Genomic DNA, 15,152 nt, shown 5'->3' on the forward strand with positions numbered 1-15,152 from the left:
AGCAACATCCAGAGCTGCTCTGAGCTCAGCAGCTTGGCTTTGAACTCAGCAGCGGCCAAGCAAATTCTGCAAAACCCCGTGTGGACACAGCTCCGACAGTGGGAATGAAACCATTTTCCATCTCAGCCCTCCAACTCCTTGAAGGTGTATGAGATCCGACCCACCGCATCCACATTTCCAAACCTCTGTTCAGAGCAGACTATTGCAATTGTGCCCAGACACACAGCCTTTTGTGGTCTCCCACTTTGTGCAACAGGCAATGGCCGGCCACAGTCCGCCTTCCCATCCAACACACAAGCCACAGAAACTCTCCCAAGACGTTACACGCTGCTGGGACTTCAGACTTTCTAGCAGAGCCCTATTCCCTGCAGCCACAAAGGCGGAGGCTTCCAAGTCTCCTAATTTAACGCAGAGACTTTATGAGCAATAGGCTATTAAGTGGAAATTGATGTGAACATATGTTACATCTTCCTTTGATGCCTATGAGTAGAATAAATGAGGTTAGACAAAAGACACTCAACAGGCAATCGGGAGGGAGCTGCAGTTTTGCATGGCTTTGTGCTTGGTGAGTAGGGAAGCTCATTTCTGCAGGCGTCAGATTACAAAGCCATCCCATTTAAATTAGAGCTGTTATTTGCCTATTTCTTCTCAGACGCGAATGCGGTCGGGAGCCTGGAATAATTTCAGAGCTTAATAAACATTAAAAAAAATAAATAATAATAATAATAAAAAGATTTCAGACTTTTCCAGCTACACTTGCAGGAATTCTTTCTGCCAATATTCAAAGCAGTATCTATGAAGAACACCAAAGCCAGAGGAACTGTGTGTTCTACACTCAGTTTCTTATACCCCTTCTGCAACAATCTGGCAAAGCAGCTTCTCACTTTTTGGGGAACAAGGTTGCATTCAAATTCTTCCCTTTTTCCACTTAGGCTTTCTGCTATCAGACCACTCTGATCACAAGCAGCTCCCTTGTTTTGAAGACACCCACCAAGCCCATTACTGACTTCTCAAGCAGGGGTTTCTAAGAGCCTGTCGGTACACAAGATCCAAGTGATTTAGTACATGGATTGTCCTTATTCCTGCAGATCTGAAGCTGACTTTCAAAATCTGGTATGCACCATACGCGTAAAATATATACATTGCATCCGTATCTTATAGTGCAATAATCCTATAATGCAATTTAAAGCCTCTACCCTACTGTTAAGAGGAAGAATGAATACCCTGTATACAAAGAACTCTTTTTCTTCCAGCAGTCTGTACTGAGAACAATTTTGTTTTAACCATCTGTCTTTGGGCCTCCACAAGAGGAAAGATTTCTGCCTTTCATCACTGCTGAAAGCCATCTGAAAAGGTCAGGGTGTCTTAGGAACTGTTGCGTTGTTTCTACTCCGGTTTCATTAACAAGGAGTTTGCTATGGTCCTGGCTCCTGCACACCACTCTTGCATACTCCAAAGCCACAATGGAAGAGTTGCTCATAGAGCTGCTGTAGGATTTGAGCAACTGTACTGGGAAGATAAACACTGCTCACGCCTGGCCCATGACAAAGTCTGTATTTCAGTTTCCACCAAGGCTGAATACATGTGCTGGCTGTAAATTGACTATGCAAACCCAGCAGCAAAACTGTTTCTTTCTCCATTCCACCTTTATCCTATCTGCATATGCAGTAACTCTTTTGATCCCCGGGTGAGTCATGGGAGTTACTGTGCATTGCTTCCTTACTAATAGCCTCCTCTGACTGAAGCTCACTCGGCAGTAGAAAAATAGATCTTGTTCCTGGTTTATATTAGCTTCCTTTGTCACTCAAATACATCAGATACAGAACTGGGACATTCACAAAGCAGCGTTTGGAGACTGACAGGCAGTTCTACTTCGTTATCCACAAATCAGAGCAGCATGTCTCCTGTGATGCTCCACGCTGGCTCCAAAGGGAAAGAGAAAAGTTTATATACAGTGCTAAAGACAGACCATCCTCTTAAACAAGTTCAAATGAGAAATGTCCTACGCAGAACAAAGGATTAAAGTGAAATTCACATTCAGAATACACGCTGCATTTCCAAGTAACGTTGGGTAAACACGATGACATGAAAGACTGATTATAGCCTTTCCAAGGAGCACCGCCGTATACCCAGCTTCTTTCTTCGCAGCATATAGGGCCCTTTCATTTGCCCTCAATCGGCCATGAAGCCACTAGAAAAGCACACTGAGCAAAGACAAACATAAAAGCGCGACCGCGCTGCGAGCGTAAATAGCAGTCGGCCAGTGTGCAGCCCGCAACTGCAGCCCTCTCAGATCCTCCGAGCCAACCAAAACACGCTTGGCTTTCTCATGCCTCATGTTTACTCTCTGGAAATTAATCAAATCACCTCTTCTCTGGCAGCATCCTTTGGGCTGCCTGCTGGAGGATGGGCGCCTGCGGAGGAGGAGAGGCACAAGGCAGCGGTTCTTAGAAAGACATGTGATTTCTGACATGGGATGGAGCACCAGCGGTGCAACTGCTCAGGAGAAGCCACTGAAGAGCAATCATCCTTCCCTATTGCCCTCTGCTCGCTCTTCTCTTTTCCTTTTCCCTATAGTCACTACAGGGAGAATTTTCCATTTGCAGTATTCATTTCAGTGCAGCTGGCAAGAGACTTCACATTACAAGTGCTATTTCTCCTACCCTTTTAAACGCGGTCTTAACAAATCATTACTCATCCAATCTGTCAGCAGGAGCATATGGCTGAAGTCAGGCTAGCTTCAGTCATAACTATATTTGCACATTGGGAAAAGGCGCACACAAAAAAAGAAAATTATTTGCCTACATCATTTTCTGGCCCCACAGTATTTGGAGGGCTTGTCTAAAATAGCTCAAAGTAGGGTCTCTGGCATCAGGTGAGAAAAAACTATTCATCTGAATTGTTGACGGTAAAGGCATGTTTCATACCAATACTTCTAAGTTCTCCCTCTGAAGTGGGAGAATCCATTGACCAAACTTTTATTTTGGTTTCTTGAGCTACAGAAAGCCAATAGTGCTGACCCATCCACCTCTCAACTCCCCAGAGCCGTGCCAGCAACTTCCAGGGACTGAGCTCTGCAGATGGAGACAAATAGGAATCACAGAAATAAATGATCAGAGGGATTGGGTTGGAAAGGACCTAAAGACCACATCCTTTAAGCACTGCTGTCCTGAGAGCTGAGCAGATCCCCAGCAGTGTCATGGACGTGCCATCCCAGAACACCAGTCACAACAGTATGAAAGCTCTAACAGGGAAAACACGGGTTAAATTGTAGGGAAAAAATCATGCTTTTATGACATTAAGGTAATGGAAGAACCTGCTGAGGCAAGCTGTGGAATTGCCATCACTGGAGATGTGTCCAGGGCCGGGCCAGACGTTAGTTTATGAATAATGGAACCAGTCCCGAAAATATGCAGCGGATGGACGAGATGACCCTATTGCTGCCTGTTCCAAGCAAAACAACCCAATGATCTAAAGCATCGCTCACTCTGGAATGAAGCAGCACCAGGAAACCTCTCGAGAAAAGCTAGCTTCAGAGGAAATTCTGCACCTCTTGCACTATGACCAAAAAAAAAAAAAGTAGAAATAAAGCCAGGCATCAGAAGCTGTACTCACCATGTATTCCATATTGGAGGCTGATGGATACACTTGACCTCTTAATTTATTGTGGAGCATCAGTATCTCCTGTCGGTCTGAAAACAAAATGGCTCTCTTGGATCTGGAGTGAGCTTCCCCATCCTGATATTTGCTCAAAATGCTCTCCAGGTGACTCGAGTTGGGCAAAATAAAGCAGTGGGCTGCATTTGCCAGGAGCAGGACACATCCAAGAGGCAGGATCCAAGGCAGGGCAGGATCCATGGCTCTTCTACAGCGGGCAGAATTAGAATGAAGGCAGCAGAAGAGTTTCCTTTCAGGGTCTCCAGTGGCTCAGCACAGATCTGGACGTGGGGGAGAAACAGGCAGCGTGAACAGAAGATCTTGGTATGATCCCCACTGAAGAAGCCACACAACACAGATTTTTGCTTTAAAAAGATGCATAAAGTGTTATCATTCTCTTCTAGGACCAGTGGAACAGAGCACCAACGTGGGTAATGGGAATTCAAGTTTCTTTCCCCAGTGGTGTTGGGTTGGGAGCATTGCTTGGGAAGCACTCAGGCACGGTGCTGGGCACTCATCCACAAAAAGCAGTGGGGAGCACCCAGCAAAGCCCATCTGTGACTCTCTGCAGACGCAAAAAGGAGATGTTTGAAGCTATTTCCCCTGAGAGCAGTTGTAAAAGAGGAGAACAGATCTGAATACAAGGGAAAGTATAATTCCCAGGGAGGCGGATCGCCGAGGTCAGAGAGCAGCAGGAGCTATTTGAAGGCCCTGCTCTGCCAATAGACTGCAGCCGAGCAGCTGCCAGACCTCGAGCGAGCGGCTGTTTATGTGAAATGTCATCGTAACTCCGAATGCTCACAGTTCCTGCTGACAAATGACGCACCGGGGTGCTCGCTGACGCTGCCGTAGAGCGTTACAGCAGATGGGAGCATGGCCAGAGGGTGAGCTATGGTGTGGTGAAAAGCAGACGGAGCACCCAGCATCTCTCAAGCAGGAGATTAGGCGTTCCTAGGGCTGACCTGCTCAGTTTGATGGCTGTGTTTCATTCCCATCCACTTTCTGGCAAGATGTTGGATCTGTGAGGCTCCACCTGCCATTTCCCATTAATTCCTCCCTTCCTCTCCCTCCCTTCCCCACATTCTGTCCAATGAAGCTTGCGCAGCTCAGCTGGCTTTATTCAGATCGCAGGCAATTCAGGGAGGAGAGCATGGGCTGCTGTATGGCTATGTGGCCTCTTTAGGAGGGGATCTAAGAGCCTCCAGAACAGAGTTAGAATCATGGAATCATTAGTCTGGAAAAGATCTCTAAGATCATGTAATCCAACCCCAACCCATCCCCACCATGCCCACTAACCATGTCTCTTAGTGCCACATCTCCACACTGAACACCTCCAGGGATGATGGTGCACCACTTCCCTGGGCAGTCTGTGCCGATCCTCACTGCTCTGAGAATAAATTTTTCCAAATATCCAAACCTTATTGTCCACAAGAGGCAATAAGTACCCATGCAGACTGTGTGTGAGCACAGCATCCCTCTCCTTCAGGCTGAAGTTTGGAAGAAAGCTTCCTTATCTCTGCCTTTACGTCAGGATTTGGTTTTGATAACCCCATTACAAAGATGCTGAGAGTGTACCCAGATCATCGGGATCTATCAGAAAAGCTTCAACCCAGTGACACGGGGCTGAATACAGTCCCAAATCCCCTCCTCCCCACAACCAACAGCATCCACAAAGCAGAGCAGCTTTGCTCAGGTGGAGAAACTCTACAGTCATCCAGAAGCCCTGAAAATATGCAGGATGTCTTCACCAAAGAGCAGAAGTCTCTGTAATCAGGCAGAATGAAAACCAGCTTCTATCAGCCTGTCTGCAGGCAGAGCATTAAGCCCTTGCCGTGGTAGAACAACATAGGAATATATTTACTAAGTTTAGGTAACAGCTGATTGCCGTTTCCTGCAGAGCAAGCCCAACACATGCTCCTTGTCCCCAGGCACATCTAAAGACTGGGACGTTTGGTGGCCTGGGGGCAACCCCAGCTTTAAGCTCATTCCTGTCCCAGCCTCGAGTGCTGCCTTCCCCCGACTTTCTAACAGCGGGGCAGCAGAGCCGTCGCTTTGCTAGACTGTCTGACCCAAATCCCAGCAACAGTTCCTACTTTGAGGCACTTCCCTAAGAGTTTAAAAATAGATGCTCTGCCACCACCGTTTACAATGCAGCCATTTAGCACCGGCGATTTTCCCTGCAGCCTGCCCTGTAGGTAGAGCAGGAGGGAACAGGCAGCCAACATATGCTGCTGCTGTACCCCTTCATTTGGCCGGGTGCCCTCAGCTAAACAGGAGCCCGTACCCACCACCCATCTAAGGCAAACACTGAACTTACAGAAAGGGCAGCCTGGAAAGCCAGCTGCTGCTCCATCGCAGAGCCCCAGGACTGAGCCAACATGGCTGGGTTTGACCGGAGCTTTGCAACAAACAGTGCATTATTCCTGGTGATGTTCTTCCCTGCATCTTGCTTTGCACCTTCCCAAAAAGGGGTCATTTGAGCAGCCTTATTCACTTTGGGTGATCAAGACAATTCCCGTGCTTTGGCTGCAGGTGAGGAGCAGGGAACATCCAAGGGGAGGGTGAGGTGATGGGAGCAAAGAGAATCATGGAAGAATGAAGGTTTGAAAAGACCCCTAAGATCCCCAAGTCCAATCCCAACCCACCCCCCCATGCCCACTGTCCCTCAGTGCCACATCTCCACAGTTCTGAAACACCCCCCGAGCCTGTGACTCCACCACACCCCGGGCAGCCCGTGCCAATGCCCAACCACTCGTTTGGAAAAGAATTTTTTCCTAATATCCAACCTGAAAGAGCCGCAGTGCCAAAGGTTAACTGAAAGCAGCAGAGAGATGCTCACATTTCATTGAGTTCAGACATCCATCTGCTCACACCCCCGTCCCCACTCCGACAGCCTCATGCCCAGGTGCAACCAAACACTGGGCCATGTGTCAGAGCTCAGCCAGCCCAGCGCTGGGCAAAGGCTCCAGTCTGCACTAGGAACTCCTCATTAGGGAAGATGAAAAGCATATTTTGCCTTTGGGATGAGATTTGACATTTTTCGGGGAGAATGTTCAGCTGACAGTCAGCTGAGCGAGGCTCTGCTGTTATTTTCAAGGTTTTAGGAGCAGTGTTATGCTTCCCTTTAACTGCACCAGGCTCCTGATGCTGGTGCCAGGGACACATCTGGGAGTGCTCAGAAATGGGTGAGTCGGCAGAAAGCAGCTCCCAAATACTTTGCAAGGCAAATCCGAGCTGGGACAGCAGGAGCTTCTGCTGGGCTCCGAGGAAGTGAAAAAGCAGCACTGGACTTTGGAAAAGAGTATTTATAGAAAGCTATTTCCCCAGCTCAGAGCTGGAGCTGCATGTCACAGGGAACAGAGGAGCTGGGGGCTGGCAGGAGTGCTGCCTTCTGCCTTTCATTACGTCCTTGCCTCACCCTCACACAGCTATTGATCTTCAGCTGCCTCCTGGGGAGCACACAAGTGGGTTCTGCTCCTCCATATGGGAAACACATGCAGTCAAAGCATCCCGAGAGCTGGGAGTGATGTGTGGGACAGGCTGATGCTGCAGTGAAACACAAGGGCTAGCACCAAAAGCAGCAAAGCAGTGGGGGATCTGCCTGGGGTCAAACTGATCCCTGTACAAAAAATTCAAGTGAGGAAGCCACAATGGAATCATAGAATAACCTGGGTTGGAAGGGACCCATAAATCCAACTCCTAATGCACTTCATGCAGGAACTGAGATGCACACATTTAATGCTTTACAGAATGACCCCAGCTTCAAAAGAGGGGGACGACAAGATCCTTGGATTCAGCATCCTCAAGGCCACATGGAAACATCTGGCTCTGCCACTGCAGTCCACTCCCATGCAGCCCCAGTGGCTGAGATTCTATGCAAAACCACATGAAAAACCCACTAGAAACAGACACACCATGTGACAACACCGTGAAATTCCTTCTAGATGGGACTTCAGAGCCACACCATCTCCAGCTCCCTGGAACAGAATGGATGTGCCTATGGGCAGCCAATTAATTCATCATCCCTTATGTTGGTCAGTTTCCCCTCCACACGAACCCTTCCCATTCATTAGAGATAAATGCACATCAGTCCTTCATCAGCCTTTGCAAATCATACACTCAGACGGCTTGATGGAGAAGTTACTCACACTGTGCCAATTCGACTGCATAGAGACCCTCCTTGCATCCAAACACTCACCCCAAACCACAATTCAGATGCATGCAAACTCACCTCGTCGAGCACTTCTTAGGAAGCAGTCGCTCCTCCAAGCTTGCTGCTGGGAAATAAATTATATAGCTGCAATATTTCAGCGAGGAGAGGGAAAGGATGCAGGGAGCCCGGGGAGGTGTGGGGACGCGAGGTCTCGGCTCAGCAGCGAGCACCAACTGCGGTCTCGCAGAGCTCCCCAGTGGTATTTATGCTCTCCAGGCAAAGAGGACACAACTCTGGATCATCCCGTTTGGCAATCGGCCTGTAAAACAGAAGGGGAAAAAAAAAATAGAAAAAAAAGGAGGCAGGAGTAGAGGAGTGTCGCTTTGCATCGCACCGCTGTTGGAAGACACTCATTGGGGCGAGGAAAATTAGGACCGTCCTCCCAAAGGCTGTAACACAACACCCAGCAAGGAGAGGAGGAGGAGGCAGCAGCCCCATATAAGCGAGGTTACGCTCATTCTCTCTTCAAGCAGCTTGCAGGCAGAGCTGCTGCCCAGCCCTGCTCTCTGCCACGGGTATTCAGTGGTGATGAGCTTAGGGAAAAAAAAAAAACAACACCCAGATTAGGGTTTTTTTTTGCATGGGACAGAAGCCAGCTTCGTCCTCTCGCTGCTGGCTCAGCAATTCCCAGCACTCCATGGGAAAAGCCCAGCCATGCCCCAGCCAGGCAGCATCACTCCTTTTCTTCCCCAATTGGGCATCCGCTGAGCAAAGGCAGATTTCTATCCCTCTGAGGTCCGTTTCCAGAGCTCACCCAGCACTGACGTTCCTTGCACACAAATGCAGCTGTCAGCAGGAACAGCAGGAGCAAGCAAAGCACAGTGCAAGCTCACCTCTGCTGCAGGACACCCCAAGAGCCCAGTCAGTCCAAGATCAGCCTCCCAGCATGATCCTTCCCTGCGGTGTCAGCCCACATGCACTGTTGAAACGTGGTTTTATACTCTGAGAAAGGAAATGACTGAGCAAAAGATCTTATTTTTTTCTTCTTCTTCTTTTTTTTTCTTTTAATCAGACAAACAGGAAAAGCAAAGTGGTACCCTGAGTAATTACATAAGTGCATCACAGCACTCTGTGCAGCAGAGTGGGGTGGGATGCTACCACGACAGCACCCAGTCCTTCCTGCATGGTTCTTGGGGATAGAGAATCCTTCCATTCTTCTAAACAACAAATTATTTCTTTATGCAAAACAGCAGCCAATCTGATGTACAGTTTACGGGCTTCCAAGATTTTGCCACTAAGCACAGTTGTTTATCAAAGCTGCTCATTATCACATGAGCAAAGCAGAACGCCCCCCAAAATGAAGCCACATCCACGCCACCGCTGTTGATTTCATCTCATGCACCGTCGTCCCAAGAACTTCTGCAGAAGCAGCAGCAGATTCTCATTGCTTGGGGATCTTCAGCACTGGGTCGTGGCTTTTTACCCCCAGTGCAGCTGGGTCATAGAATCACTGATGGAAAGGGTTTCTGAGATCACCAATCGCACCCCACCATGCCCACTCACCATGTCAGTACCGTATCGCTCACACACATTCCAGTGTCCCCACTCAGTACAACACCAGACCCCTGCTGCTTGCTCTCACAAACGTATTTACTGAGAGTATTTCAGCACAAATTATGGACCGACAGCACACGCTCCATCAATCCCAACAGGCGATTCGGTGCCATTTGGGCAGCTCTCTCCCGTAAGGTTGAGATGCTGTCCCAACTGCGGGCCGTTCTAAGGACAAAACAGGGCTTTGCTTTGACATCTCTGCATCCTCCTGCTGCTCTCTTGCCGCTCCAGCAGTGCTGACTCACGGCCTCTGGAGGTGCTTCTCACCGTGCTTGCCAGAAAGTTGAGTTGCTCATTTAACCTCTCACATAGCAGCAACACAAATTATTTCCAGCTCTCTCAGGAATGCGGTTTTTTGTCATCTACACAAACGTTCCTATCGGAAATTATTCATACAATCATGAAGGCTGGAAAAGACCTCTGCTATCACCAACACACCCCACCATGCCCACGTCCCTCAGTGCCATATCCCCACGTGCACGGACAGTGACTCCATTGCTCCCTGGGCAGCTGTACCACTGCATCACCGCTCTTCCAGGCTAAGAAATTGTTCCTAATATCCAACACAAACCTCTCCCAACCCAATTTGAGGCCTTCACAGTTCTCACCCATCCTATGTCAATTTTCCATCAGCCCCGCTGCCATGCAAATATTTGGTGTTTGGGGTATTTTCCACCATACACCCATGCAGTCTCCCCATGCCCAGCAGCATTCAGGTATGAGCACAGCTTTAAACGATGCTTTCATTCATCCCATTTTGTTACAAGTCAGCACTTTCGGGTCCTACATTCAACCAAAGCCAAAACAATCAGAAGTTACTTTCAGTCACTCAGCATTATTACGGCCTTGATTATAACGTCTCGGTTTCATGTGTGGTAAAAGCCACATAAAGCAGGCTGTACATAAGTATATATTAGGAGAAGAAGCTTTTAATGCAATATCCAATGAATAGGGAGGAACACAGATTTCACTATTCGCCCCTAATTGAACACGCAGACAGCACGTCTTGGTTTTCAACCTAAATCCCCCTTTATTTCTTATTCCAATACGAGCTCAGCAATACCAGGACTGCAGCAAAGCGAAGAATGGGGAATAGACTCAAAGCCATGGCACTGACCTGCAACATCTGGCTCCAGCACTGAAGGGTGCAGTGAGATAACACAGCTGGAGCAAAGCAGGGATAAGAGAAAACATCTCGAGACTTGAATCTTCAAACCCTGTGCTACACGGCCAATGGTCAAACAAAAACGTCAGTCAGCAAGACGAAGAAACAAGCAGAAAAGCCACAAAAAGTTGACTGCAGAATGTAGGGGGCCAGCTTTCTTTTCCTTCCCCCTTCCCCCCCTTTCTCTTTCTTTTGTTACCCGTTTGCCCTCCTTTTCTCTCCTTTTCCTTCTTTCCCTCTCATTTTCTTCCCTATACTTTCCTTTTTTTTTTTTTGATCCTTGTCTCTCTTTTTTTTTTTCTCCTTTCCCCCCTCCACTTTTCCTCCTTCTCTTTCCCATTTATTCCCCTTACTCCCCTCTTTTTATTTCCATTTTCCCCCTTTCTTCTCCTTTCAAAAGAAAGCAACCACTAAAGTTCTCCAGCCCAAACCAGCTCAGAAGAATGAACCAAACTCTGACCTTCACAGATCCTACCCCAGAATAGGTGAATTGCAACCACAACCACCAAGCCCACTCTGTGCATTTGCTAAAACTCTCCCCGCATCCCTGGGGCCATAAAAGCCAAGGATTGTAACACAGGAACCCCTGAACACCCTGAGAACACTCACAGCATGCCACAGGAGCTACGGTCAGATGCACGGAGTCATCCACACATGGAACCATCTGGGTGTGCCACCACTGCCCTCTGCAGTGGTCTGCATACATGTACACATGGGAGAGCCCTATTGGAAGGGATCTGCTTGGCAGTGAGTGAAAAAGAAACACAATTGCTTTCATTATTAAAAGCTACAATCTCTCAGGTAAGTGAAAAAATGAAAAGCACAAGTTCTCCTGCCCCCAAAGAGCTCCAGGTATCGGAAGCCTTTCTCACCCCAGCCCATCAAACCATCAAACCATCCCTGATTCGTGCTGTGAGATTTTTCTAACAGCATCTCAGCCAATGAGATTTTCATCTTGGGGGAGTTTGAGGTGATTTTCCTTCTTTTACACAACTGCAGACAGAGCGAATAATTAGAGGGCTGCAAAGTTTGGAAGGATTTAATAAGGAAAAGAAACCGTGGTGGTGTGTGTTGATCAGACTTGCCCCATGGCTCGTACTGCTTTTTCCCCTTTTGAGTAATCCACTGCAGAATAAGTGCATTCGTAATATCCTTACCGAAAATCACAACAATTAATACCATCTGAGCAACCTCCATTCCTTACCAAGGATTTCAATGCTTGCCTTTACACTTGGCCATTACTCACACATAATTAACAACACCTGCAACCTGCCTGTAACAACCAAATGCACAGAGAGAGCAAACTGCACTTGGGCAGGTTTTTTTTGTTGGGTTTGTTGTTTTTTTTTTCCAGCATTCTCTGTTCCTTCCATATTTCCAATTCCTTTTATTTATTTAACACCTAAGGGGAGCTCCAGTTCCTTTCTATTGGCTCCAAACTTAGAAAACGGGCCTATGTGGGTCTTTTCTGAACAGAAAAGCTACAGGGCATCCAGCATTCGGACCCACAAGCTCAAAGCTTTGGGTGACACTGGTCAAAATCACCCTTTGTTGCAAGGACCCACTACCAACTAGCAATCACCTGCCCCTTCTGCTGGAAGGATGCATGAAACCCTCATTTTTCATGGTGCCATGGCACTGCAAGACGAACTGTTGCACAAAGCTGCTGCTGCTGTGTCTCTGAAGCAGTTGCTGCAATGCTAAGAGGTGCACAACAAGTCTACATTACCAGAAATGCCCATTTCACAACCTGCTGGAGATGCAGGTGAACACCAGATCAATGGCCTCCATCTTCTGGCAGCACAAAGATAGAAGTTCTGCAGTACAACTGAGCAGCACCAGTCGTTCCTACAAGAGAACAGCATAGAAAAGTCCTGTACAGGCCAGCTAGGCTTGCCCTGCCCCAACAGCTCATTGGTTCCTGCTGCAGGAGCTACGCATGTTAACAGCACAGCCCTGCATTTTAAATGCACCCAGGACTCACCATCACTTTTCTTTTTCAGGAAGCAGCCATGAATAAGCTTCCTGTCTTTTGCAAGGTGACTAATTCTTGCTTTGCTTGGGAGAAAACGCAAAGGGGAAGCCCATGTCAACAGACAAGTGTTGCAACCTAAGGCACTTACAGAGCTGCTTCCTTTCTCTTGAAAAGCCTTACATCACCTTACATGGAACCATTCAGGCTGGCATCCTGTCAGCCCTTCATGTAGGACACAGGGAGGATTCACTCCCCAAGGGCTGCAGCCTCTCCTCCCCGAGGTTGGTTACATCTGGATGCCAACAAATGGAACTCCTGAAGTTCCAAGGAGCTGTTAAAGACAAAAAGCACCTGCACTTCATTGCAGCAACATCACCTGTGCCCTGTAAAAAGAGCCACAAGGCAACGTTTAGGAGCTCAAGGCTAGAATTTACACCAGAGGAAAAACAAAACCCACACAAACACACGCCTTAAACCAACTTTGTGACTTTTATTGATGGGCGACAACTTTATACTTCTAGATATCACTAAACTGTGTACAATTAGGAACTCAACATTATAGGAGAGCAGACAGCAAAATTAAACAAAGCAGACTTAAAGAAATATCAATCTTAATTATTTTGCCCATTTTTTTTTTCTTAAATTTCATGTACACAGAAGCATAAATGCAGTTTGAAATTTCATAATAGCAATAAAGTTACAATCACCCATCTATATAGACTAACATCTTAACTCCAAATATTTGATCTGCAATGTGTACTTAAGCAGTTTCTCATCACACAATTATTAAAATGTGTCTTCCTATTAGGAACCAGCAACTCTGCATTTTGTACGTTTGTCCATTTTTGAAGCACGCAGGACCATCTCCATCTCATACACATTGGCTCATGTTTTACCACTTATCAAAAACTATTGGGGGAGCAGAGAGCACTTTTTTATTTTTGCTTTTTTTATTATTATTTTTATTTATTTTTTTTAATTTTAATTAAGTAAAGATAAAACATTTTCACAGAAATCTACAAGTTCTGTTGCTGGTGCAGCGTTTTCTTCTACTACGCAATTAGAAAGTGGGAATCAAATGCAAATCCCCTGTTTATTATCTTAGGATTCAGCATTAATTCAGATTTTTTTTTTAATTTTTTTTTTAATTTTTTTTTTTAATTTTTTTTTTTTAATTTTTGTCATTCACGAGACTCGAGTCTTTCAACCCAGCGACTCCACTTTGCAAAAGTCAAAGTCAACACAAACTACGTTGTGCACAAACCCACGGTAGCCTCCTTTTTCACTCTATCCCATAGTTGCAAGGGAAAAAAAAAAAAAAAGAAAAAAAGAGATTCACTCAAAAGAGCATTTACAGGAGAAGGAAAAAAAGTTAGTGATAGTTGGCGTTCTACAAAGCAGGTATCTTGCACACACAGCATAGAGGGAGAAGTTTCACAGCAGGTCAACTCGGCGGTAGTACAGGAGGTAGGCTGTGCGTTCTGCAGACGGCTTCACCACCTGGTACTGGTTGATCACCTTCACTGCCTGGTCATCGATGCGTAACCAGCCGTTGAGCCCGATTTGGAAGACGTCCGTAGTGTAATGGCCACCAGTTGCGCTGTTTCCGTGATGATAAACAACTGTGAAAAGAGAAATTTGTGATCGTACGCGACGTGGAATGGTTTTAATCTGAGACAGGAGAGGTTTAGGTTGGGTATTAGGGGGAGTTTTTCCACACACAGGGTGGTGAGGCACTGGCACAGGTTGCCCAAGGAGGCTGTGGATGCCCCGTCCCTGCAGGCATTCAAGGCCAGGCTGGATGTGGCTCTGGGCAGCCTGGGCTGCTGGTTGGTGACCTGCACACAGCAGGGGTTGGAGCTGGATGAGCACTGTGCTCCTTTGCAACCCAGGCCATTCTATGATTCTATGAATACCCACTGCCACATAGAAGCACGATTTAAAGTCGCATTCTGCTTTCTTCATAACATACTCATGATTCAACCAGGCAGTGCTACGTAATGCTTCTCCACCATACCGAATCTAATGATTCTGAAGGACACTGAAGTCAATTAAGAATGAAAAGCGCCATAACGCATTAAGCAACTTATTAAAACCAATCTACAGAACAGTCTATAAAGAAAACTAGAAAGTCTATAGATTATAGTCTAAGAAAGCCTATAAACAAAGGCTAAAGCACAGTCCATAAGGCAAACAATTGTAGAGCATTTTTATTCGCCAGCAAAATATTTGAAAATAAAAACCAGAGGGCATTAAAGCCACACAGCAGAACAGGGCACTGTTCAAACCAAGCCGATTGTAAAGCCAATTATTCCACCCACGATCATTCTTTCATTCTGTTCTTCACTAGAATTTTATTCTGAAAACAGGTTCTGTTGAAGCACCAATCTATAAATTTCCCATTTATTAGTTCTCAGTAATCTGCTTCAAATTTTGAATGGAACACAACTAACTGCTGCTGCTCCCAAAAGAGCACCAAACTGTCTTCTCTCCTCAATTACCGCCACATCCAAAATGTTTTCAGAACAGAGGGCTCAGCGGTCCTTACAAAAACCAAACCCCAATTCTAACACTGAGCATTCAGCATT

The 15,152-nt window shown here is 46.7% G+C and overlaps 2 protein-coding genes and 1 long non-coding RNA gene across 3 annotated transcripts in view; all 3 read right to left on the bottom strand.

Moving 5' to 3' along the window:
* The window catches only part of CRISPLD2 (cysteine rich secretory protein LCCL domain containing 2), a 28,395-nt gene extending 20,128 nt beyond the window's left edge, over positions 1-8,267 (bottom strand). The window contains exons 1-2 of the mRNA XM_052686782.1: positions 7,889-8,267; positions 3,616-3,938 (exon numbers count right to left, since the gene is read on the bottom strand). Coding sequence (XP_052542742.1) covers positions 3,616-3,858 — 243 coding nt within the window. The 5' untranslated portion in view covers positions 3,859-3,938; positions 7,889-8,267. The remainder of the gene's footprint in view (positions 1-3,615; positions 3,939-7,888) is intronic.
* A 1,175-nt stretch (positions 8,268-9,442) lies between these two features.
* LOC128082568 (uncharacterized) lies at positions 9,443-10,729 on the bottom strand. The gene is made up of 2 exons (XR_008207725.1): positions 10,542-10,729; positions 9,443-9,800 (listed from the first exon to the last, which is right to left on the bottom strand). It is a non-coding gene; the product is annotated as an uncharacterized LOC128082568 (long non-coding RNA).
* Positions 10,730-13,034: 2,305 nt separating this feature from the next.
* USP10 (ubiquitin specific peptidase 10) overlaps positions 13,035-15,152 on the bottom strand; it is a 44,232-nt gene continuing 42,114 nt past the window's right edge. The window contains exon 14 of the mRNA XM_052686777.1: positions 13,035-14,186. Within this exon, the coding sequence (XP_052542737.1) occupies positions 13,999-14,186 (188 nt within the window). The 3' untranslated portion in view covers positions 13,035-13,998. The remainder of the gene's footprint in view (positions 14,187-15,152) is intronic.

Source organism: Tympanuchus pallidicinctus, unplaced genomic scaffold (assembly GCF_026119805.1).
Source record: "Tympanuchus pallidicinctus isolate F22 unplaced genomic scaffold, pur_lepc_1.0 scaffold22, whole genome shotgun sequence".
Taxonomy (NCBI): domain Eukaryota; kingdom Metazoa; phylum Chordata; class Aves; order Galliformes; family Phasianidae; genus Tympanuchus; species Tympanuchus pallidicinctus.